At 53.8% G+C, this 24400-nt stretch overlaps 4 protein-coding genes across 4 annotated transcripts; 2 read left to right on the top strand and 2 right to left on the bottom strand.

Annotated features, from left to right (window-relative positions):
* Positions 1-806: 806 nt before the first annotated feature.
* On the bottom strand, positions 807-12660 carry J7T54_004517 (uncharacterized protein; the record flags this gene model as incomplete). The annotated part of the gene is made up of 4 exons (XM_051509102.1): positions 807-864; positions 920-3332; positions 3937-12575; positions 12629-12660. 4 exons carry the CDS (start codon positions 12658-12660, stop codon positions 807-809), a joined length of 11142 nt encoding a protein of 3713 aa, XP_051359877.1.
* Positions 12661-13594: 934 nt separating this feature from the next.
* On the top strand, positions 13595-18696 carry J7T54_004516 (nuclear pore complex protein Nup205; the record flags this gene model as incomplete). The annotated part of the gene is made up of 3 exons (XM_051509101.1): positions 13595-13781; positions 13837-18590; positions 18640-18696. 3 exons carry the CDS (start codon positions 13595-13597, stop codon positions 18694-18696), a joined length of 4998 nt encoding a protein of 1665 aa, XP_051359876.1.
* A 268-nt stretch (positions 18697-18964) lies between these two features.
* J7T54_004515 (E3 ubiquitin-protein ligase complex slx8-rfp subunit-like protein) lies at positions 18965-20132 on the bottom strand (the record flags this gene model as incomplete). Its single annotated transcript, XM_051509100.1, has 2 exons — positions 18965-19164; positions 19217-20132. 2 exons carry the CDS (start codon positions 20130-20132, stop codon positions 18965-18967), a joined length of 1116 nt encoding a protein of 371 aa, XP_051359875.1.
* An 844-nt stretch (positions 20133-20976) lies between these two features.
* On the top strand, positions 20977-24399 carry J7T54_004514 (DNA polymerase gamma-like protein; the record flags this gene model as incomplete). The annotated part of the gene is made up of 1 exon (XM_051509099.1): positions 20977-24399. The coding sequence occupies one exon, from the start codon at positions 20977-20979 to the stop codon at positions 24397-24399; it is 3423 nt and encodes a 1140-aa protein (XP_051359874.1).
* Between the last annotated feature and the right edge of the window lies 1 nt (position 24400).

Raw genomic sequence — 24400 nt, 5'->3', positions numbered from 1 at the left:
GGTCCATGGCAGTCCGAGGCAGCAACCATTGTCCCGTGCAACTTTTTCTCTCATGCTCCCACGGCATCCATAGTGGCATGCGAGCACGAGAACACACATACCTCCAGTTCTTCTTCATCCATGTGGGCAAACAGAAGGTATCCATCCAGTAACCACAAGAGAAACGGACCCCTTCGACACGGTATCGTCCATGGCTGGTGAGATCTTCCGTCGGCCTCGTAAGCCCGCCGCAGTACAGCCTTGCACTTAAACACCATGGATGCCCTCAGTTTGTAGGCCACGCATGGAATTTGCGCATGTACTGTGGCACAATCGCCAGTCGGTCTTGATCCATAGGGTCGGGATTTAAGGCTGGTGGCGTCGCAATGTGCACGTTTAGATTTGTGCGCTGCCGAGAACTCGGCCGTCGCCATCACGTGGACCGCACATTGTCGCTATGATTATGGATGTTGTGATGTGGTGCCAGGCAAAACGATGGGATTGCTACCCATGTCGCGTCGCAAGACCCCACTAGCATCCGGCATCGACTGCCGTTGCGCGCACTGCTGTCACGGACCGACGTTCCTTATCCCCGGCACTATGGCCTAGGATAGCTTCATTCAGTTTCGCTCAGATAGCTTAGGCAACAGACACCGCCGGACGAGTCTGAAGATAATACTCGCCATGATCATTGGAATGCCGATTTGCGGACACGGCTCAATACAAATAGTTGAGACATTGACACTGCGTAATCGATTTCTTGGACGGACTTGTGTTGGCAGTGGAGAAGTCATGACACGCGACCTTGTTGAAGTGGTATGAATCGTCTATGATACGTATACATACGAATTGCCGTCTCGTTCCAGATACTCCTTCTCCATCAAGCTGCGGAGGGATCAGTATACCTCGTACACAATACAGTCTTGGAGTCAAAACATACCTCTCAATCTCCTTCTTGATCTGCGCCGGCTCAACACTCCCTCGCTTCCGAGTCATGGTGATCACCTCGGCCTGCAGCTCAGGATGTGTCATCTTCTTGCGGCTCTTCATGATGCGCACAATGGCCGCCTGTGTCTCGAAGCGTCGGTCCTGTGCCACACGCTCGTGTGTGGCCTTGTTCTCCTCCTTGGTCTCCTTTTGCTGAATCTGGTTAATCTTGATGCGGATCCTGGGGTCGGTGAATGCCTTGTTGAATGTGAATGTATCTGTCGGGTTGACATCCCGGCCTTGCGGGTGTTTCCTCAGCACGCGAACCTTGCCGCACGCCAGGGACTGCAGTGTGCGGTCGAGGTCTGAGCCTGACAGACCACTACCCTTTTGCATTTGCTCATATGTCAAAGCACCGTCGGCCGCGACAGGGTTGAACAGCAGCAGGATGACAGCTTGATACGCCGAGACCATCAATTCCTTTTTCCCGCCCTTGGGGAATTTGGCGGCCAATGTGCAATGGGCAAGGGAATGCTTCCAATTCAGCTTGCGTCCACTGTGCTTGTTTTCGTAGAATATGATGAAGCGTTCTGTTTGCGTAGCGACTTCGTCCGGCAGCGAGAGCCGGACATCGGGATACGATGGCCAAGCGGCAGAGGACAACACCATGACGGATAAGTCGATCGGGGACTGGCGCTCCTCGTTGTGGCTGCAGTAGCTCTTGAAAGAGTCCATTTCGTCCTTGGCCAGCTCCTGGTCCTTGAACATTTGCTCCAGATTGTGCGTAAAGTTGGCGCCGCACTCACTGCGCAGCTTGGTGAGCATGCTACGCTCAGCGTCTTGGCTTGCGCTGCGACCCATAAGCAAGCGCCTGGCGAGGTCCTTTTTGTAGAACGCCTCAAATGTGTCTTTGCCTTCGATGAAGCGGAAGAGCTCCAAAGCTTGATCGAGCTGGCGGTCCAGCTCGGCGTCCTCGTCCGCTGTGCTGGACTGTCCCTCCTTCTGCGCCGTAGCGCGATCCTGCTGGTCGGATAGCAGAGACGCAGGTATTGCTTTGAGACCACCCTTGAGGAGCATATCAATGTGCTTGGCCAGCATTTCGCCGACCTTGGATGTCTTGGTGCTCCACATTGCTGCCACGGCGTTGCTGTTCATGACCTTTCCAAAAGCTTCTCGCATCCCCCTGAGGAAAATGTCGTCGGCGCCAAATGCATCTCTGATCATGACCTCGAGCGAACGGCGCAGATCCAACAATCGGACCACCATCTCATCTCCACGTTCTTTGTCGCCAATGATCTTCGCACCAGTGTCCCCTATGTACGCTTCCCAAGGATCACGAAGCTTGGTTTGTATGTTTGATAGTCGCAGCATGCCGTACAGTCCCTTCATCGACTCCATGTCCTTAGCATCTAGAAGCTTGTCTAACTCTGCCCGGTCAAGCAACTTATCCGTGTAGTCATCGATCAGTATGGCGTGTGCCGCGTCCATAAGCTGCTTCTCCGTGGCCGAGTCGATGTTGTATAGTAAGCAGCGGTAGTGCTCCTTGCGCAGCAAGTCCTCGCAGGCCTTGATGTACGCTTCGAGCTTCGCCGTGCCGTACCGTTGGCCAAACTCGGTGAAGTACGGGCTCGACTTTTGTAGGAACACTGGCTCAAAGTGTTTTGTGTAGACACCCAAGATGTACAGCATGCGCATCGAGTCTCGCAACAACGACCCATCAAACTCCCGGCTCCGACGATCGTCGTCGATGATCTGACACATCGCATTGACGAGCCGCCTACCAGGGGACATCTCCGTGGCAAAGGCCATTTTCTTAAAATGGTGGATCGTCATGTCGTTGATGCTCGATAGTCTCTGTCTGTTGGCCAGGAGATACGTGCGGTCGACAAAGCTGAAGAGCGACCGGATCAGAGTCATCTGCGTGTTCCATTGCTTCCACTCTTCCACCAGACTCTCGGCCGTCTCGATATCAGAGTTGCGACCCTCCGTGTTGACCCTTTGCAGCACAATCTTGCTAATGTGCGTGTCCATCCGCGTCTTGAGTACCTTGGTGACCTCTTCCGCATCGCCCCGTCGGCAAAGATCCTCGACCTCCCGGTAGAGTCTCTCGTAGGGCACTGGCGGCTTGTCGCCCACAAAGACCGCCTGCAGCGTCTTGTCAATGTCACCAAGTGCCCTTGTGTAGTACTCCTCCACTCCAGCGTTGGCCTTCCCCGAGCTTGCCGGTTTGAGATTTTTTATGGTCAACCGTTTGATGCCTTTGTAAGGTTCGAAAGCCTGCTCATGGCCCTGATTGGCCATTTTCATAGGCCGCATGCCTGGCTGCGTGGTCGCCATCGGGGCGGCAGTGTGCTTGGGGCGTTTGCTCGTGGACGCTGGGGAGGAGTCGAGGCGTGGGCGGCGGCGGGGAGAGGTGGGCGCTGGTGCTGGTTGCATGGGCACAAGCTGCGGTCGGATGAAAGCGTGTGACGGAAAGGGTTGCCGTCGTAGTAGAGCTCGATGTTAAGAATCGTCACGTTTGGCGGCCCAAGTGGTTATGGTGGGGTACCCCGTGCTAGCGAAAGAGACCGACAGGGTCGCGGCGATGAAGACGCGGTACTTAGGCTATGATGGGAATTAAACGCGGACTGGTATGACAAGAGAAAGAAGAGCGCGCAGATAGACGACACAATGCAATGCGAGACAAGAATGTGAGGTTACAGGTGTGGTTACAGACGATGAAGAAGATGGATGACGACGTCCAGCAACTTCCGAATCGTTGCAGCTCAGCAGTCCCCGATAAGACCAAAATGTGGAGGTGACGATAACGGCGTTTGCGCGACCGACGCGTGAAGTCGCGTAAAGTCCGACAGATTGTGGGTCATTATTCTTTTAGGTACTACCCTTATATTTACAGATACATTCACCCCATCCCTAATAATTTGTACAGATCAAGTCGTCCTTTCAAGTTGTGATAGCCACTCATGCGTACGCCGCCCAGCCTAGTTTTAGTTAGTATCACAATAATAGCATCTTACACAAGATACTCACCAGAATATAACACCGCCAAATTGCCCTCGTCCATCGCTTGATTGATCAAGTCATTGACCGTTGCCGTCACGCTGAGCGTCTTGCTCAGTTTCTTCCGGACGACCTCAAGCGCACGGTCAGCCTCGGTGGGTTCGTTGACATCGCCACCTGCTTTCCCCCTCTTTCTATCGTCAGTCTCGCTGGGCTGCGTCTCATCGACCGAGGCGTCTTCATTGTGCCTCGATTTCTGTAATCTGGCCAGGCGTAAAGGCGAGATGGTCCAGGTGTACAGAGGATCGTACCGCAGCACGTCCAGGATGGTCATGATGGAATACTGTTCTTCGCGCAGTGCGTCCAGCGTGAACTCGCAACACCTTCGGAAAACACCCTCGGTCTTGGTGATACCCATACCATCAACAATATCACGCGTGAGACGGAATGGCACCATTTCGGGCACAGGTAAGATTCGACCTGCCTCAAATGCCACGCCGAGATCAATATGCACCACCTCGCCGGATTTGGTGTCGAGAAGAATGTTGTGGCCGTGTCGGTCACCAAGACCTAAAATGTGGCCTAGCATGGAGATGGCAGCAGTTGTTCGCGTGTAAGCCAAGCGTTTGGCGAACCAGTCGTCTGGGTCCAAGAAGTGTTCCATGAAAAAGTATCGCATGACGGGATGAAACCTATCCGTCACCTTACGATATGTCGCGATGCGGGATTCGGTCCGGTTGCCCTGGACCCCATAGATCTCTCTGCGGCACTGGTTTCCTTTGTAATCCTTGGGGTAGTACCGCTCATGGGCTGGCATGAGAAATTCGTGCAGCGGAATAGTGCTGGGCACGAACTCAATGAGGCCAGAAGACGCCGTCAGCGGCAGTACTTTGTATGTTCTGACCTGCAAGTTCCGCTGTTGCGTGGCTCTATGCAGTTTCAGGAGCGATGATACGGCAGCGAACACCTGCTCCATGATTGCATCCTGGCGAAGGTCATCGTGGCCACCCTTGACAAGCTGCTTGTACCGCACGCCGTTGGTGCCCACAGCTGTGATGATTTTGGGCGCGCTGACACCAGAGGCTATGGTCATCTGTGGCTCCAACTTGGCAATAATAGGGACGTTTGAATAGTCCATGGTCGGGGAAAGTTCCATGTGCATGGTAGGCGGCGGGATGCGGTATTTGTTAAGGGCGTTGATGAGGTTCTGCGCAGCCGGTGAATCTTTGAGGTTGATCTTGGCCCCAGGCTTGTACTTTGTTGTATTCTTGTCCATCGCCAGCAGATGATAGTACTTGCTTGTCTTATCAATGGCTAGCCAAACCCCTGCGGCGGACTCATTCGTCCCTATACGTTGCGCGACCCTCTCGTTCGCTTTCCACCTCTGCATGGCCACCTCGTCCTTTGTGTTGGTTTTCACTTTCGTCCCTGACCAGACCTGGTACATGCCGTGGTACGGGTGATCGATACAAATCCTGTACACGAGGTCCGACAGCAGCTTCTGGAACATTGAGTCCGTGCTCTGGAGGCGTGATGATAGCTGGTTCATCAATGCTGCGAATTTCCTCGTGGGCACCTGCTCGAGGAACTTCGAGACAGCTTTGTTGGTCTTGTCTTCTGCAGATCGCTCGAGCCACAGTGCGATGAAGCGAAGCGCATCGTTGTTGTGCTCATCAGAAGCCATGAGGGACAGCAGGTAGTTCTCTAGACTCAACCGCACGAATTCACTGCGGGTCTGCTCGACGCGACGCAGCTCTTGTTCATCCAGGTGGAGCCATTGCTTCTCCTTCGACAACACGTGGTTGTAGCGATTTTTCAACTGGCTGTCCCGAGTGCTGCTTACAAGGGACTGAAGTCCGGCTACTTCGTCGCTCTTTGCCTGCCTCAAGCTTTGGAGTCTCGCGAGGTCCTCCAAGCCCGCCGGGTCTTGCAACTGGCCGTCGCAGAACAATGCGAATTGATGATAGACGGTGCCGGCACTGGGACCATCCGTCAAACCCTTGAGCTCCTTGAGAGCTGGCTCAAGGTAGTTTTTCTGTATGTCTCCAGGTTTCTCCAGTCGTGCTACCGAAACATGATGCCCAATCTTGGACAAGAGATCTGACCGGCTGACGGCAACGCTCTGTGACTTGAGCGACGAGTCTTGATCAATACCTTGCAACATGCGGATCGATGTGCTCATCTCACCATGGTCCCATAATGAGTTGGCAACCTCCATCTTGATTGCCGCGTCCACTTGTAGGCCTTGCTCGGCGCAAATGGGAATCAGGCTCATGAGTGTGGTCGCGACGTTGGTTGACTCCTGCTTTGCGCGATAATCTCGGTATATACTGGCAGACACAAGCAAAGACTTTACTTGCATCGCTCTGAAGTCTGCCACGCTGATCTTCGCGTTTTGTAAGAGGTTCGTGTGCTGGCTCATCATGCTCATAGTCGTGCCACGGCAGGACAGTATTTGACTGACGTCTTCATACAGCCCCGACTTCATCCATTCGCGGCGATCCTGAAACTTTCGCAGCATGAAATCGAATTCAGCCGAATCCGATACGTTCATCACATCGTCCAGCTCTGTGAGAGCGGCAAGAGCTGACAGGTGCTTTCGTATGTGTGCAGCTCGAGCCCCCGAAGTCGCCAAGGCTCGCATTGTTCGCTCAAAGCCTTCGTAGATGGTGGAGCGAACCACTTGAGGACCTATGGCTTGAGACATGGCCTGGTACGCTTTATACACGACCACTGCAGAGTGATCGCTTTGGGTTGGCGCCGGCAAGTTCCACGATTCAAGTCGCTGTGCTGTTGTAAATGTATTCCTGAGAGACGATGGGGCAGCACCAGACGATTGCAAGGTTTGCAGCACAGAGTGGGAGAGGCCAGCCAGTCCCAAGGTGTTCAAGGCATTGACAATATGCTGCGCATCATCATTAGCCATCGCATCACGCTGTCGTAAATGCGTGTCGTACTGAGCACCACGGAATGCCAGACTTTTGGTGCCTTCGTTCTCATACTCGACGCGCGACAACACCTTGGCCAAACTTGGCTCCTCGGGCAGGCCGTAGTAGGCATCCGGGTCATCAATATTTTCGAAAATTGTCAGTAAGGTGTCGTCGATGCCGGTAATCTGGGGCGCAGCCGCTGAAGACCTCCGAGAGGCGCGACCTGTATCTGGTGGGATGGACTCGACCAGCAAGAGGGCAGACCTGTACATGCCACAAGCGCATGCCACCGAGGCTGCCTGGGTGAGATCGACGTCCAACCAGTACGAGCGATCAGCCATTGACGACTCTTTGGGGTACGGCTGGGTCCGGAGGTACAATACCGAGTTGAGAAGCAGTGTCTGGTTCGGAATTGAATCTGGATGGGGGCCACTGAGCCATTGCCTCATAGAACCGCTGAAAGCCTTCCGAATAGACTGTTGCTGGTCAAGTTGCAGGTACAGCACAAGGTGCAGAAGGAATGGGAAAGCCTCCTCTGCAAAGCCTCTGACGGTCGAGAATATTGGAATCAGGTTGGGCAGCAAGATCGAGTTTGTAGCTGACTGGCACAGGTAGACTGAACACTCCTGCGCCCAGTTCGGCGAGGCAATATCTGAAGTCCAAATCAGCTCGTTGCGAGGATCCTGTGCTTTCTTTAGCTCAGATGGGGGGCTTCGGTAGTTGCCCCATTGAGATGCCAGAAAAAGGGGCTCGCGGAGACACATCTGGCATGCCACTAGCAGAGACTCATCCCCTTGCTGAATAGCCTGCGAGATGGTGTTTCGTAGAGCAGCTTCGGCAAGGCCCGCGGTCGCAGACACTGAGCTGGAAGTAAGCTGCTGAAGGAGGGTCAGTAGCCCCATTTCGGAGCTTTCTAGCTCATGGGACAGACGCCGATACTCCGTCAGCCGGGTCTCACGGATGACATCGAGCGGGATATTGCCAGAAGCTGAGAACGACCGACCAACAGCTCGGCCAGCCCATGCCAAGTAAGGATCGCTCAGCGCACTGGCCTGAGAGCTTTTCCATATCGGGGTTGAGAGAAAGATCGCCTCTTCGTCAGTGTCGATCACATCACGGTTCATCTCAGTTGGGAAAGAAAAGTCGTTAGACAGAATGGTAATGGCTGATCGTCTGGATGCCTCGTTCAACAACTGGCTGGCGCTTCTTCCGTCTCTCAAAATCTCAAGCAGCAGTTTGCTCTCTGACGTGCCTTTTTCAGCATTTCCAGACGATCGAATGGAAGCAGCTGCGCTAGTAATTGCATAGAACCCTTTCCGCTGGTTAGAACCGTCGAATGCTTTGGAATCGTATTTGCCAAGATAGTCGGCGAACCATGAGTGGAAGGCCTTCGCCCTGCTCATTGTGGCTTTAAATTGTTCTTCCTGAGTGGTGCTCGCTTGATTCGACTCGAGAAAGACCCTGAGAGAAGCCAGGGTTGACAACGCATAGCCTGCGAGGAACGAGGGCACGAGTCTCAAATAGGCAGATCCCTCGGACAGAAGGTATTGGCTTATCCCAAGGGCATCATCCGCGCACTCAGAGTCAACCAGAAAGGCACCCATAGAGCTCAACAGCATTTCGATGACATAAGATTCCAATGCCACTGGACCGGCCAGACAAACCAAAATGCGCACCTTCCGGATAACGGAACACGCATGCAGAGAGCCGAGTGCCGGATGCACAGTGTTCAAAAGTTTGCGTGAGACAGATAACACCAGAGGAGGTGTCCAGATCTCCCGGAAGTCAAAGATTGTGCTTTCGCACAGCCGTTGTATCTCGAATGGCAAGAAACGAGCCCTGAAGGTGGGTTGTTGATTCGGCGGCAGCGAGGCGCTCGAATGCGACAGACTCTTGATTTTCGCCATGATCTTCCCAGCATAGGCGAAATCCCCGTGTTTCAGAAGCGTCTTTTCGATAAGGTTGTCCTGGTCAATGACGTCGATGAACAAGGCGACAATGTCAGCAAAACTCTCGTAACGAGCCTCGGCCATGCCCTTTTTGCCAATTGCCTGCTCGATAAGACTTTCACCTAGACCCTGATCATCACCGCCCGATGAGTCGCCGTAGATCATACTGTAAGCCAGTGCCGTGTGGAAGTTGCTTTTGACTAGGTCTGCTTCTGATTTACGCACATGACGAGCGAGTTCTTTGCTCATATCAACTTGACCTCGCATGATCATGAGTCCAAGGGCTTCTCCTTGAGCATCACAAAGAAGCTCGGAGAGGCTAGAGTATCCGAAGATATCGTAAGGGATGTCCTCGATCAGCTCGCTGTCAAGCCAGGTGTACAGCAATTGGCGAGAAAACAGACGAAATAACTCCGTGGGTGAGGCCAAGGCCAAGTGCTGCGCTATGTCTCGAAGGCAGATATTGGCATGTTTCAGTGAGCTTGTGATCTTGCCTGGTGTCTCGAAGATATGGTATGTACACCTGCGAAGCAGGGTCGGCCATCGACACGCTAGCCTTGACAGCACTTGAAGGCGGAAAGCTATGCCGGCAATGTTTCGAGAGTTTGAAGGCAGGTTGTTCAGAACATCGATGAAAACTTCATCGTGCAGCTTCAAGATGTACAGACCGAAGACGTCGGCTATGTGATCTGCGATGAAGCATTTGGCCTTGAGAGGAGCATTCGCCAGTATATACAGGAGGGATGTTCTGCAAGATTCAAGACCCGCGTTGGTAGCGTAGTCTGGCTCTGCTCTTAGCAAGGTCAGGAGTAGGCCAACCATGGAGATGTAACCCGCAGGAGAGAAGCCATTCATCCTCAGGGATACAACCACAAAATGATTGTACATGTCGCCGATGCTCTGCCTGAGATCGCCCGAGCTTTGGAGCCAAATATCGTGGCAGCCGTTTATGACATCGATGCAAGTACTCAATGCCACTTCTGAGCTCTGGTACTCTAGCCTTGCAACTATGTCACCTAAGCGATGGACCACGTCGCGTGCCGTGTCCGCGCTGAGGGTGAGATTGGATCGGAATGCCTCCAGAATGAAGTTGGATGACATGAGCAGCTCCTCATCGGAAGCGGCGAGGAGCGTGTCAACCAGGCCATCAGGCAGCACGCCTATTAGACCTTCATCTTTTTCGACAATGTTCAGCAACTGTAACCGGTATTTCGTATCAACGTAATAGCATGCTGAGTCCAGTCGGAGCTCTTCAGTACGTCTCGGAACGACGCTTTGAGTTGACGCGTCTGCGGTGCCGCTGTCTTGAGATTCGAATTCCTCATCAACTTCCATCAAATCTACATTGCTCACAGATTTGTCGGTGGCCTGGCGCTTGTACAGAAGGTCGTAAATCTTTGCAAGTAGATTCAGCAGACCACGGTGATGGACATAATAATCGGAAATAATGTCGCTCTTCAACTTGGGGATGCAAGGTCTGGCCAGACGGAGAGTGGCCTCGACGAAAACCTGGGGTTCGATAGATTCCAGCGCAACGTTGAGGCTCTTCTCGGCTAGACCAAGAACGCTCGAACCTATTGTAGCTGACTGGGTCGAATTAAGATCCGAGATTTGTGGGAGAAGTGCTGAGCCGACCATAACGGCAGCAAGCAAACTCTGGAACTTTTCCAAAGAGATCTGTACGCCTCCATCACTAGCCTTCTTTGTCCAGGCCGTGCACAGCTCGTTCAAGTCTTCCAAACGTGGGGTAAGTAGCTCTAGCACAAGCTTTCTTGAAGGATAGAAGCTTCCCGTGTCCGAACGCTGAGCTTGTTCGGCCGGGACAATGGTGGCTTTGTTCTTCGCCTGGTCTTCCCTGTCGTCGAGCAATAAGAGGTACCTGATGAAAGGAGTCATGATTTGCTGCGCCATCCACGTCTCACTCAGACGACCACCAACAGAGGCAAGCGGATGTCCAAAGGAGACCGGACCTTCGCCGCAGCAAGCGCGCAACAGGTTCACAAATTGTCCAGTTTGGGAGTGGAGCGAGTGAGAAGATGCGTACCCAAGCTCACCGGGATTCCATCTCAGGAAGACCCATCGTATGATGTGGCCACTGGTTGCTTGGCTCGCGCTTGGGAGGCGGACGTTGCGCACGTGGAAAAGTTGCAGCATCAACGCCAACGACGCATCTGACAGTACAGCTGGACCACTGACGTCGGCAGTCGTAACAATGTGGTTTATGTGTTCAGATATTTCGTGGTAGGGAAGGTAATTGCCAGTCAAGATCGTTGAAAGGACAACACAGGCAGCGCGGCTAGTGGGAGGCAGGCTGACCAGTCTCACAGCCATATGCCACACGTAACGCCAGGTCGCTTGCTGGACTTGGACAGCGTTCTGTCGAAGCCCGCAACTAGCGCACGCCACGAGGGCCCACGAGGCTATGATTGCATCTTTGTCTGTTCCAAGTATGAGAAGTTCCTCGAGCAGATCAGTGATTTCCGGGTCCGTCAGGCTCCCAGAACCCACCACAAACGGGATGACTTGAAGTGCCGTACGACGAATACCAATGTCTCTGGAGCGAAGTTGAGAGCGCAACCGGCTGGCTGGCACGCTGGTCTTCTGCCTTTTCCGTGGTTTGTCGTCGTCGTCGTCGTCCGAGTCGCGCGCGGGACTCGCATGCTGTCTCTTAGAGAGCAGCGACTCCAAAATGGCCAAGTTTTGGACCAGGGCCCAGTAACTCTCGCCCTCAATGTTGTGTGGACGAAGACCAAACAAGGAATTCTGGAGATGATTTGCGGCCAGTTCAGACACCGAGAAAGTAATGTCTTGCATTTGAAGGCGAAATGTCTCCCCTCGTTTTGAATACTCCCGCCAGAGTGGTTGCGCCACTTCTTCCAGCATGACGGGAAATTCAGCGTCCTCTCGACGCAAGGCTATGTATTCTAGGTGATGTTGAACCAAGAATATTGACCTGAGGATTTCGTTTCTCAGCGAACGGATCAGCTCATCCTGAGACACTTTTTCGGCACGCCACCAAAAGCTCATGAGCGGGACCAAATCATGCACGAGTGAGATGGCCTCCTCGAAAGCCTCGGTCTGGTAGACGGGGAAGACCGTGTTGATGATCGAAAAGCAAGTGCTCTGGAGAGTGCCGAGACTGAACGACCTGGCGTTGAGGGTACGCACAGTGAGCTCCACAACTTCTTGGGAACGCCGCATCACAGGGGCGTTACCAACTTTGAGCAAGTCGAGTAGTGCCTCGAATGTGCTTCTTAGTCGGCCCATTGCATCGTTTTCGCCCTGACTAGAGAGCTTCTGACTTTGCGTCGAGGCAGTGGACTTTCCGCTCATGCGCATAGTCCCTGTCCCTGGAGCGGGCGAGGCTCTGTTCGAGACATTGGACTGATGCTCAGGCAGGTAATATGAAGCGAGTCCAAGTACAAGATCCACACAGGAATCCCAGTGTATCCCGTCTTCCTTCCGCACAAGGAGTTCGACGCAAGCATTCCGGGAGAGCAGGATGGCCAAGGTCTTGACATAGCCTGAAACCAAGGGCTCGACATAGCCACCATTGGATCGATGTAAGATCTCAGTGATGTGGGCGACGATTGAAAGCACCGACTTGGTGCCGAGCTTGAGTAAACAGCGAGATACAGTCTTCTTGACAGCATCGGCGCACTTCTCGAGCCGCGGACCAGCCTGTGGCGCTTTGCTTTTCGTGACTCCATAGAATACATGCTTCTGCTCCAAAACAAAATTGAAGAAGGTTTCAAGAATGTCACGATATCCTCGATCTTTGATTGGGTCGCTAATGACACGTTCATTAGCTCCGCTAACGGGCAAACTTGCTTGAAAACTTACAGATTGGCTGTTCTGTTTTGGGGATCCAGCATATAACCAAGATCTGAGCAAAGGTCAGTCACCAGGCAGCTGAGTAACCAATGTAATACGACCTTCGATAGCCTTGACTCTCTTTGTGATGCTCGCAGACTTGTCTTTGATGGTGCCTATGTTTGTTAACTTGGAGACAACGTCCAGGAAAAGGGCTGCATAAACATACTCGTCAACTCTGACGCTGTTTGGAAAGACATGCCGGGCAGATTCCGTGAAGGTACACTTCCTCTCTAGTCTTGACACTGAACTGAGTAACTCGATTCGCTTCAATAGTGAACGCGGCACCTCAACTTCAGGATGCTGTTCTTTCCCGACGCCAGTTCGAATAATATGTTTCGACAGAACAGCGCGACAAATCAAAAGGCACACACGCCATCGTCAGGTAACATGAAGCTGACTGCATTTGTCAAAGGCGCAATCTCGACTGGACTCAGCGTGACGATGAGTGAGGTGGGCTAAGTATAGATCACGTCAAACGCGTCTCAATCATGGCTCGTTCTATCGCTGTGGGCTATAAGCTGCTTGTTGAGCTGCAACACTCAGCTAGAGCAGTGACGGCGCGGTAGCGATGGAACCTGCCTCCAGTGAACGTGGCCCACGCACCTTCCCGTCACCAACGCCTATCCATCTGCAGGCAGGCGGCAGAATCACTCACCGCCCGCGCAACAGCTGTTTACACCCAGCCTGTCTGCTAGCTTCAATCCCAATGAATTGTGAAAAAGTACACGAAGAAACCAACGTCGCGTCCACGAACTCGTCGCTCTCTCACCGAAGCATTACAGCGCTCTCCGGAGATAAGGGATTGATGCGCGTCTAGCGCACCCATTTTTGTACCCATCCATCTCCTGGTACTGTCTGGGCGCGTCAAACGACTAGGACACCGAAGTCCAAGAGCAGACAAAATCCACAATGCAACGATAGGGAATCGCGACCATGGCCGAATTGTCTACGTTAGAGACTCTCCAGGCTTTCCACCAGGAGCTGCTGGCCATACAGGAGGGACGCTTGCCGGCGATCGACACCCTTGGCAACGATGCCCTCGTGATACCATTCAAGACCGAGCTCGATCGAATATGGTCGCTACCTCCCAACAATGACCAGTCCAGGAAGGATGTCCAAAGTGGTTGGTTGAGCCCAGCTCAAGTTACAGGCGCTCTTGGCTAACATTGATGCAGGGAAAGTGACGGTCGACGAGGTTGAATATTCTATCAACGAGGACTTTAAACAGTCAGCACTTTCCTTATCCGACGAGCTCGGCATAGACGAAAAGCTTGCAGCGCAATGTCTTCTCGAAGCGCAAGCCGATCTGGCGACCCTCGGCAGATCTCTGCTCGAGTGCGGCATGGTCCGCTTTCACCAACAGCGCAAATATGCACTTGATGCACTTCGAGTTCTGATCGAGATGGACGTGGACGAAGAACTGGATGACCTTGCGCCAAACATGAACAGCGAAACCGTTAGAAGCTGGGTTGCAGAGACGTTCAGCGCAAAGCCTGGTGCGAGTCGCACGACGCAAATGGTTCCCCGATGCATGACAGCTATGCAGTCGATCAAGGCGTGGATTCAAAAGCTGTCAGACAAAGTCAGTGCAGCTCAGATGTTGGGTCAGTCGGGTGACGGCGGAATATCAGAGGAGCTGGAAACCGTCGAATTTGCCAGAATCAGTTTGATACAGCAGCATGAGCTCCTCGGCGTGCTCCTCTGCTGGTTCATTGAGAAACGGCAGGCGACCACCCAGGATCTGACTGACTTCATGGACAGTCTGCGCAAGTTGGACAAGTATGACAATACCCTGGTCCACAATATCCCTGCGGTCGGCGCGTTCATGAAAGCCTTTGGCTCATTGGATGGCGGGCATGATCTTCTGCAAGTTCGCCCACTCAGTGAGCGCCTGTTCCCAGTCACCGACGAGCCGCCCTGGGCATTGTCGTTCTTCCAAGCGTCAGTGCGTGCCTGGTGGCTTGCGGAATACAGCAGTTTCTACCTGGAAGACCCCCCCGAGGCTGCAATTCCGGCTGGGATTGATCTAGACGCAGAAGATCGACAGAGAGCAAAGCAATTCCTTGATTCCTTGAAAGAGGGTGCTTTTGATTTTCTATTGTCGATTGCCGGTGACGCCAGGTCGCCCGACTGGTACGATTCGGTCCGGGCTGGCATGCATCGCTGGTTACAGAGGAAGTCCCCGACTCTCAACGCTGAATTGGTGCAGTTCAGCGATTTCTTTCAAGAGGCATTGGTCTCCCAGCTTGAAGCGTTCATTGACAGCTTCATTACCAATCTGCCCGATGTTCTCCGCCGACTTCGTCTGGAAGAGGACGAGCAGCGACAATTGAGTCAGGCTCATGAGCAAGATCTGGATTTGGAGAGGTTCTTGCTCATTATCGCATACGCCTACGACAAGCGTCCCCAAGCAGCTATAAACTTCTGGGACGACCCTGACAGCAACTTGAACGGATTTTTGCAATGGGCTTCCCGCCGGGCTTCGACGCCACTTGTGACGGCCTTCTGTGAAATGCTTTCCGCCGTGTCAGGCAATGAAGAGTGTGCCGAATATGCCCACAACTTTCTCTTGGAAGAGGGGCATCACTCTTCCGGGAAGATGAGGAGGTCGCAATCATTATCCTGGGCGCAAATTTTCCGAGAGCTCAAGTTCTTCCTTGAAAAAGCGAAGAACAAGCCTGCCCCGGCACAATCTGTACGCTTCCGTGCCAGCAAGGTTGCACCTGATGTGTTGGAGACAGAGCCTGAGTCGGCGATGATGCTAGAAGCGTATCTTCGTCTCATGACCAGGCTTGCCACAGAGAATGAGACAGCTAGGCTATTCTTGCTCCAAAACACAAATTTTAACGTCGTCGAGGCTATTCTGGAGCTGACCAGCGCTCCAATACCCCCACGCCTGCGCGGCTGCGGCTTCACCGCGCTCAAGGCCCTGCTTACCAGAAAGTCGACAGCTGAGGGCCACACGATGTGGCAATGCCTCGACCAATGGGTGACGGGTGGTTATGCTACTGTTCTGACAGCCCACCATCGCCAACCCCAATCATCCCCCAAGAATTCTATGGAACGCTCATTCGACGAGATGAGCCATGGTTTCGAAGACCCAGAATCATTGACACAGCTACTCCTTGCCTTGGTGCGCCCAGCCGTCGACAGCAGTCCCCTCAATGATGGATTGCCCTTCCCTGAGAACCTGGGGTCAGCATACCGCGCTTCCGGCATCGATGTGTACGTTGACTTTGTTGTGGGGATGATCTTCGCGGCCAAGTCAAGCGAGCTGCAAGATGTTCACCAGATTCGTGTCTTGCGACTCTGCTGCCTCGATTTCATTATGGCATGCCTGGACACATTCAATGAAGACTTGATCATCACGGCGAACAGAACCAATATGGCTGTCGACAACATCATTGCCACGGCTGATTTGGCAACTTATGTTCGCTTGCATCCCTTCACGCGAGTGATGGAGTGGATGTACAACGAGCGGGTCATAGCAGCTTTGTACAGTACCGTGCATCAAGAGCCAGTGGATGTTGCCAATGCGGCTCCTGACTCACCGTTGATCCTGGGTATCCTTCGTGGCGTCGAGGTCATCAGCAAAATTCTCGATCTACAGGTGACATATCTCGATATCGTGAAGCCACTTATTCGCTCTGAGCCCAGGTCAAGACCACAAACGATTGCCAAATCAGCATACCCCACGTTCGAGGATGGCCTTGTGTCAAGGCTCGGCTTGGTGGTCGATATGGGCAATTATTGCGGTCTCGGCCACGCCAACTTGACACTCGCCTGTCTGAAATTGATGGAGCGCATGTCATCCTCGTCAAAGATTACGTCGCTATGGTCTGGGTCAGTGAGACACAACCACCGCAATAAAGCTGTTGTCGCCATGGAAGCAAACGGAGAGCACGAATCCATAGCGCGCGCTTTCATTTCCGAGCTGATGCAACCGTTGGACCCGACACGCGAAGCTGAGTCTGCAAATTACGCCACAAAAGTCTATATCCTCGATTTCCTTTACCAATGCCTTCTGGAGACGAGTGGACAGCCTACGATAGCCCATCTCTTGCTAGGATTCAAGTGTGGCGTTGACTCCGTGTCCATCGAATCGAACAGTCTCTTTGAGGAGCGCGAGTCACTCTTCCATGTTGTTCTCAGGCTACTACTTGATACGCCAACAACTGATCATAACGGTGTGAGGCAGTGGCTTGTGGGCCTGAGGGTGCGCGCTTTGCGCATTCTCCAAGTCCTGTGGTCGTCACCGCTGTCCGCTTCGCTTATTATTGAGGAGCTCAGATCCAATGAGCTTCTTTTTCATCTCCTGCTGCGCGAGACTGTCATTCACCCCCGTCTACTCTGGGAAGGCGAGGCTGCTGACACTCCTTATTTCCTGGTCACCGAGGGTGCGACGTCGCTGTTGGATCTGCTCTCCTTGCGTGGCATGACTCTCGACTACATTGCGATGGAGCTCTGCATGATCTCACAGGGCAAGACGCCCAGCGTCAAAAGACGCATCTTTGAGGCACTTAACGGGCAAATCATGGGTGATGAGAACGAACCGATAGCCGTGCCTTCCATCTTTGACTTGTTCGACTTTCACCTCCCACCTAATGCATGGACAATACAGCCCCCCCCTTTGCGGATCTATCGGGACCTTGACCTCGGTATCTGCTCTGATCATGGGGCTGACGGCACCGAGATATGGAACGTGGAGCGCGCACGCGAACTGATCCTTTTGAAACGCAGCGCGATGAAACACGCAGGTGTTGTGATTGCCGATTCGGAAGCCAAAATTTTGGTAGAAGAGGAGCAGGCCATCGAAGACAGCATGGTCATGACCAATCGGGAGGTGCAGCTCGCATCCCAAGGCCTTTCGGTCTTGGAAGCTTGGGCGAAGTTATTGCTGGTGATGGCCGAATGCAACGACTTTGAAGGCGCCGCTCGAACCCAGTTCTTCTTACAGGCCTTGCAGTCGATCCTACCAAGCTTCGAAGCCAATGCTACCGAACGACCAGCCGATGCCATCATTCTCGCCAAGCTGTCCAAGATACTCCTGTCCAAGCTGTACGCCCCGAAATCCCCCGATGCACACGATACAACGACTCTAGCCGTGGGAAACCTCATCAACGACAAGGTATACCAGATCTTCCAGATCTGTATTCAGGCCATTGGAAAATGGGTGGACAGCGCTGAGCTACGATCGGTCTACTATGAGAACTGCTACACATACTTGACCGGCATGCCGGATGATGATGGTCTCGTCAAAAACCGAACCAAGGTCGTCAAGGCAATTAGGGTCTATGGGGAGAGGCTGCTCAACGTAATTTGCGACGATGCCTACAATGGCGAGCCTCGATGCCAAACAGCAGCCCTGATCCTCCTGGGGACGTTGGTCCATATCGACCAGATTGAGGGCGACGCTTTCATTGTGGAAATGCTCAATAGGCTCAACTTCATTGGCGTCCTTGTCGACTCTCTTCAGAACATCATGCAGGAGTGGCACCAAGTCTTCACGTCGGGGACTAAAGAACAAGAGAACTTCCAGAACGCGCGTCTCGCTCTCATCCAACATCTCGCGCAAGCACGACCTGGCGCGAAACACATTCTCCACGCCAATCTGCTGCGTACGCTCGCGACGTCCCAAATCTTCACTGCCGATCCAGAGCTTCGAGTTGGAGGATCGATAGCCCTCGAGGCACATTACGACCTGCTTGCAAAGACAGTGCGGATTATCGGCGCTGCCGTTGTGAGTCGTGGCTCGCATAATGTCGTGCAGGGCCGCAAGTTTCTAGTCGATCATCGCTCGCTCGTCACGCATGCATTGAAGAGAAGCGCAGGCATTGGGATGGAGGACGTAAGCGCGCGGTTGCAGGAGAAGGTGGAAGACCTAGCAGAGGCCCTTGTCATAATGATTGCTGCGACAGGATTTCTTGAGGTAAGCAATTTCGCGTGACAACGAACACAGCAGTACTAATTGTTCGCAGTTCGAAGAGGAGACAGTGCAAGAGACGAGGAAGCAAAGCGATTTGCTGTTTCACTAGTCGAGGTCCCCGGCCCGCATGCATATGAAGATCATGTATCTTGATAGAATTGGCGTTGGAGACAAAAGAAACGGTGTTTGATTTTAGAGGCGGCTTTGCACGGGCATTTGGATTTGTGAACGTATTCATTGTAAACGCAAGGCGACTAATGCTTGGGTCGCCGAATAGCCTATCAACAACGCCTGACGCTTGCTTGCAATGTATGTAGTATGATGAGTGTGCCCAAAACGCCGCCCATGCCCATTCCACGCCAATTACTACTGCCCTTTTACAATGTATCCCCGACCTTGCGCTTGCCCTTTCTTGACTTGGTCATCAACTTTAGTTCGATGGGGTAGAACCCCTTTGTCTTGCTGTTGTATTCGTCTCGCGGCTTGATGTCGATCTTGGAGCGGCACATTGGACAGCGGCCTTTTGTGGATTCGACGCAGAGCGAAGAGTGAAGACATTGTGCGCAGAAGATATGGCCTGCGCTGATCAGCAACTATTGCAACAGATACAACTCGAGCATGGAACGTACCGCAGTGTGTGACGGTCATGTTCTCGACGTTGTCGAGGCAGATGGCACATTGGAAACTTGCGAGCTTTACATTAGGCGGCGACTTTGGGCTCCGTACGGCTTGTTCGGGGGGGATGGCGGGATCGGTCAGGTCGATGGGCTCCTCGCTGAAGAGTGGTGATGGGCTCTTGAACGGATCCTCTTCGTCGTTGCCCATTCTTATTTTCTTGGCGGGCGGGCCGCTGTCTCGAGACGCTGCATGGAGCCTTCGCGCTGTGGTGGGAGGTGACGAGGCTGGCATGACAGTCGTGCTGCGTCGGCGCGTGGTGGCGGGCATGTTGTCGGCAAGCAGAAGTGGCGAGATGGTAGCGTCCTCTGTAGAGATTTGGGGCTGCGAGGGCTGGTTCGTGGTCATGAAGGATGGGTAGGTGGAGGGCGAGGAAAAAGTGTTGTTGGCAAGGTCGTTGAGTATGGCGTCACTGGTGAAGAGGTGATTCAGAGCGTCGGGCGACCAGCCAGACGAAGCGAGGGCTCTATCTATAGGATCGTCCCGTAGACGCGGTAGGGAGATTTCGTCGTCGGGCCAGACGCGTGGTGGGTGAGGAGAGGCGTGACGTCGTGGCGAAGCGGCAGCGTCGGCGTTGGCGTTGGCGACGACGGAGGCGCCACCAGGGTCGACTAATCTTGCGGGTCCGCCGGGCAAGGAGGCTTGTTGACTTTGACGTCTCGTGAGTGATGGAGAGTTGGCAGCATGGAGTCGAGGCGAGGAAGAACGCTGGTGATGATGAGCGACCGGCGGCTCGAGGGTTGTTCGGTGCGGTGGTCGTTTGTCGCGGGGGTTTGAGGGGACGCGGCTCAAGTCTCGAGGAGGGTTGGGTGGGACCAGACGTGATCGAGCAGCATGAGATGCGCCCGGTGAGAACTGGGTGCTGGACATCTGAGAGATTCGCCGGCGACTGTGAGCTGTGAGAATGCCAGACGGCGCAGCGTTTAGAGCGGTCTAGTGTGCTCAGCTGCAGGTTCGGACGGAGGACGTAGGAGGCAAGAAACCGAGGTGCGTCCACCGTCGTTGTCTTGGTGGTGAGATGGGATTTGGTCAGGGCCCGAGACAGTCACAGGACGCACAGTCATCGACTGGAACTGCAAAGGCGATGGTATCTGCACCAAGCACGAATGATGTGTTTCTAGATATGAGCTACGTTGCTTCTAAGTGCTGATCGTTCGAGTTAAGCCACACAAATTTTTTTTGTTTCATTTTTTTTTTTACTATTTTCACATCTGAAGGCGGCCTTTTGATCCGGTGCCAAAATACGTCGGCTTCCAGTTTGAGTTGAGACAACGACATATGGTCACCACTTGTGCTGGTGTCAAAATGCCGAAGAACGTGCTATATCGACCAGAGAATTGACAACAGGCAAAGCAGACATTCAATAATGCCAAGCAGCCACAGCCAATACATTTGTCATTTCAAACCTCGGACGCGCATTCGAATGTGTTGGTCACTGGGACGTGTAGGGTAGTTAGTCACGACAGGTCACAGCACTGATAGTGGAGATCTGCTGAGTCAGCTTTCAGCCCCTTTGAATCTTTGATTGGCCTTATGCGCTGCCCCACGTCCCCTATGCAATGCAGCAGCCGTCATTCATTTCATCCCTCGCGCAGCAGCGAAATCAGACAGATGACACACGGAAGACCCTAATTATTCCACTCGATACCACAGCCGAAGCGACGACACGGTTGCGCACAGCCACGAGCTCGTGATGTGACAGCGCCGCGTGTGAATGATGTTCAGTGCCTCTGTTGGCCACCTCTGCCAAGGGACGATACCCGGGTTTATTCGCATAGCTCGCCACCAGGCCTCTCGTCGCCATGGCCAGCGCCCGCACGTTCGATGGCTCGCCGCCCTCACCAACGGCGTCGCGAAACAGCAGAAGAGCCTAGCCCTCCCGTCTCAGTCGCGATACAACGAGATCGGCGTCCAGCAGCTCAGCTCGCACGTGTACGATCAGATCTTCCCCGATGGAGGCAAGCCTGCTCCCAAGGAGCTTGTGGAATTGTCCAGAGACCATCTGCGACGTCACGATCTCCTCGGCAAGAACACCGACAACTCCGGACCGATCTCCTTTAACCTGCCGCCGCTGCAAGGGCGCACCCTCGACGAACACTTCTTCAAGCTTGGCAAGGACAGCGCGGAGCCATTCTTGCGATATGCCAAGGAGTTTGCGCGGTCCAACCCGCCGCTGAAACCGCGGAAATGGGTACGACGCAGCGGATGGACAAAGTACTATCCAGACGGCAAGACCGAAGCGGTCAATGCGCCCGACGAGAACATGCTGTGTTTTGACACCGAAGTGATGTGGAAGGAGAGCCCATTTGCCGTCATGGCGTGCGCCTCGAGTCCAACAGCCTGGTATGCTTGGCTCTCGCCGTGGTTACTGGGCGAGACAACGAACGACAAGCAATTGATTCCCATGGGTAAGCCTACGAAAGACCGCATTATTGTCGGGCACAATGTTGGGTTCGACCGCGCCCGGATTCTGGAGGAATACGACATCAAGCAGACGAGAAATGCTTTCATGGATACAATGTCCTTACACGTTGCCGTCAATGGCATGTGCTCCCGGCAGCGACCGACTTGGATGCGCCACAAGAAGAATCGTGAATTGCGAGAACGTGTCGCTACGGAAACCGAGGATCATAGCCTTGCAGAGCTGCTGTCCAGCAAGAGCGCGCATGATGAAGAGGAATTATGGGTAGAACGAAGCTCGGTCAATTCATTACGAGATGTCGCCAAGTTTCATCTCAATGTCTCGATCGACAAGGCCGTGCGGGACGACTTTGGCGAGCTCGATAGAGCCGGTATTATGGGCAAACTGGATGAATTGCTGGACTACTGCGCAGCCGATGTGGCTATCACCCATCGTGTCTACCAGATTGTCTTTCCCAATTTCCTGGAAGTTTGCCCGCATCCTGTCAGCTTCGCTGCACTCCGTCACCTATCGTCCGTCATACTCCCGGTCAACAAGTCTTGGGATGCGTACATTGCAAATACGGAGGCGACCTATCATAAGTTGTCTGACGCTGTCCAAGAACGCCTTGTGGCCCTTACTGAAAAAGCGCTGGAGATCAAAGAGGATCCGGACACCTGGCGGAACGATCCGTGGATGAAACAGCTGGACTGGTCTGGGCAGGAGATTAAAATGGTCAAGGGCAAGAAGAAGAATGACCCTCCTCGACCAGCGGCTCGACAGAAGAAGCCAGGCATGCCGCAATGGTATAAGGATCTCTTCGCTAAGAATGATGCGCCGATCAACGTCTCAGTACGCACACGTATAGCGCCCCTATTGCTGCGCCTTTCCTGGGACGGACACTCGCTCACCTGGTCGGATGAGTATGGGTGGACCTTCCGAGTGCCCAAGGCACAAGCTGCCAAGTACGTTGGTAAACAGATGGTGCAGTGCACATTTAGTGAAAAGGAGGCGGCCCTTCGAGACGATCGCGACCATGCGTACTTCAAGTTGCCGCACAAGGACGGACCCACGGCTCGATGTGCGAACCCGATGGCCAAAGCATATCTGACGTACTTTGAGAACGGGATACTATCGTCTGAGTACCCGTACGCTAAGGAAGCTCTCGAAATGAACGCCTCTTGCTCCTACTGGATCAGCGCTCGCGACCGCATCAGGTCACAGATGGTCGTCTACGACGAGGACATCCCAGGTGCTATCAAACGCAAGACGAAGAAGGCAGTTGCCGCCAGCGAGGGGTACATTTTGCCGCAGATCATTCCAATGGGGACCATCACGCGCAGAGCCGTCGAGAATACGTGGCTGACAGCGAGCAACGCCAAGAAGAACCGCGTTGGGTCGGAGCTCAAGGCTATGGTGAAGGCTCCTGAGGGTTATATCTTTGTAGGCGCCGATGTTGACTCTGAAGAGCTGTGGATCGCGAGTCTCGTGGGCGACGCCACATTCAAGCTTCACGGCGGCAACGCTGTTGGCTTCATGACACTGGAGGGAACCAAGGCTGCAGGCACCGATCTGCATTCACGGACAGCCTCCATCCTCGGCATTACCAGAAACGATGCAAAGGTCTTCAATTACGGTCGTATCTATGGAGCCGGTCTCAAGTTCGCCGCGACACTCCTGCGCCAGTTCAACCCGTCTCTGTCCGAAAAGGAGACTATGACAGTCGCCTCGAAGCTCTATGCCAACACAAAAGGCACCAAGACGACGCGACGGACCCTGCACAAGCGTTCGTTCTGGCGCGGCGGTACGGAATCGTTTGTGTTCAACAAACTGGAAGAGTTTGCGGAGCAGGAAAGACCACGTACACCTGTCCTTGGCGCAGGGATTACTGAAGCTCTCATGGGACGCTTCGTCAACAAAGGCGGCTACTTGACGTCCCGCATCAACTGGGCCATCCAGTCGTCTGGCGTGGACTATCTGCACCTCTTGATCGTCGCGATGGACTACCTCATCCGGCAATTCAACCTGGACGCGCGCGTGGCGATCACTGTGCATGACGAGATTCGCTACCTCGTCAAAGAAGAAGACAAGTACCGTGCTGCCATGGCTCTCCAAGTGGCCAACGTCTGGACGCGCGCCATGTTTGCCCAACAGGTCGGGATCGACGACCTGCCACAGTCGTGTGCCTACTTCTCGGCCGTGGACTTTGACCATGTCTTGCGCAAGGAGGTGGACATGGACTGTGTGACGCCTAGCCACACCACCCCAATACCTCACGGCGAGAGTCTCGACATTGTGTCCCTGCTGCACAAGGGGGGTAAGGCGCTTCTGGATCCCAATGTCGTCCCCGATCCCAAATATGCTCCCAAGCTCGACGGCATTGAATACACGCCACGCACACCGGTGATGCAGTCGATCCAGGAAGCCGCCGAGGAGAGCCCATACTTCCTGCGGGCGCAGATCCTGAGCGAGGACGAGGAAGTCAGGAATCTCATCAAGGAGATGAAAAAGGCAGAGGCCGCGTCCGGCACCTCTGCAAAGACAGTGACGAAGAAGTCTCTGAAATCCGTCTTACCCTACCACGCACACCCACACCTGGTGCCCATGGAGGAGACCAAGAGCGTTTCCGAGTTGATGAACAAGCAACGACTGCACGGGTACGACGCCAAGAAACACTGGAACCAGTGGCAGAAACCTGCGACGAAGAGCTGGAGGCCCCATAACTCGAGGATGTGAC

Source organism: Emericellopsis cladophorae (assembly GCF_022114955.1).
Source record: "Emericellopsis cladophorae strain MUM 19.33 chromosome Unknown NODE_54_length_149988_cov_118_678836, whole genome shotgun sequence".
NCBI lineage: Eukaryota > Fungi > Ascomycota > Sordariomycetes > Hypocreales > Bionectriaceae > Emericellopsis > Emericellopsis cladophorae.
Note: the sequence above shows the minus strand (reverse complement) of the source record. Positions and strands in the feature narration are given on the sequence as shown.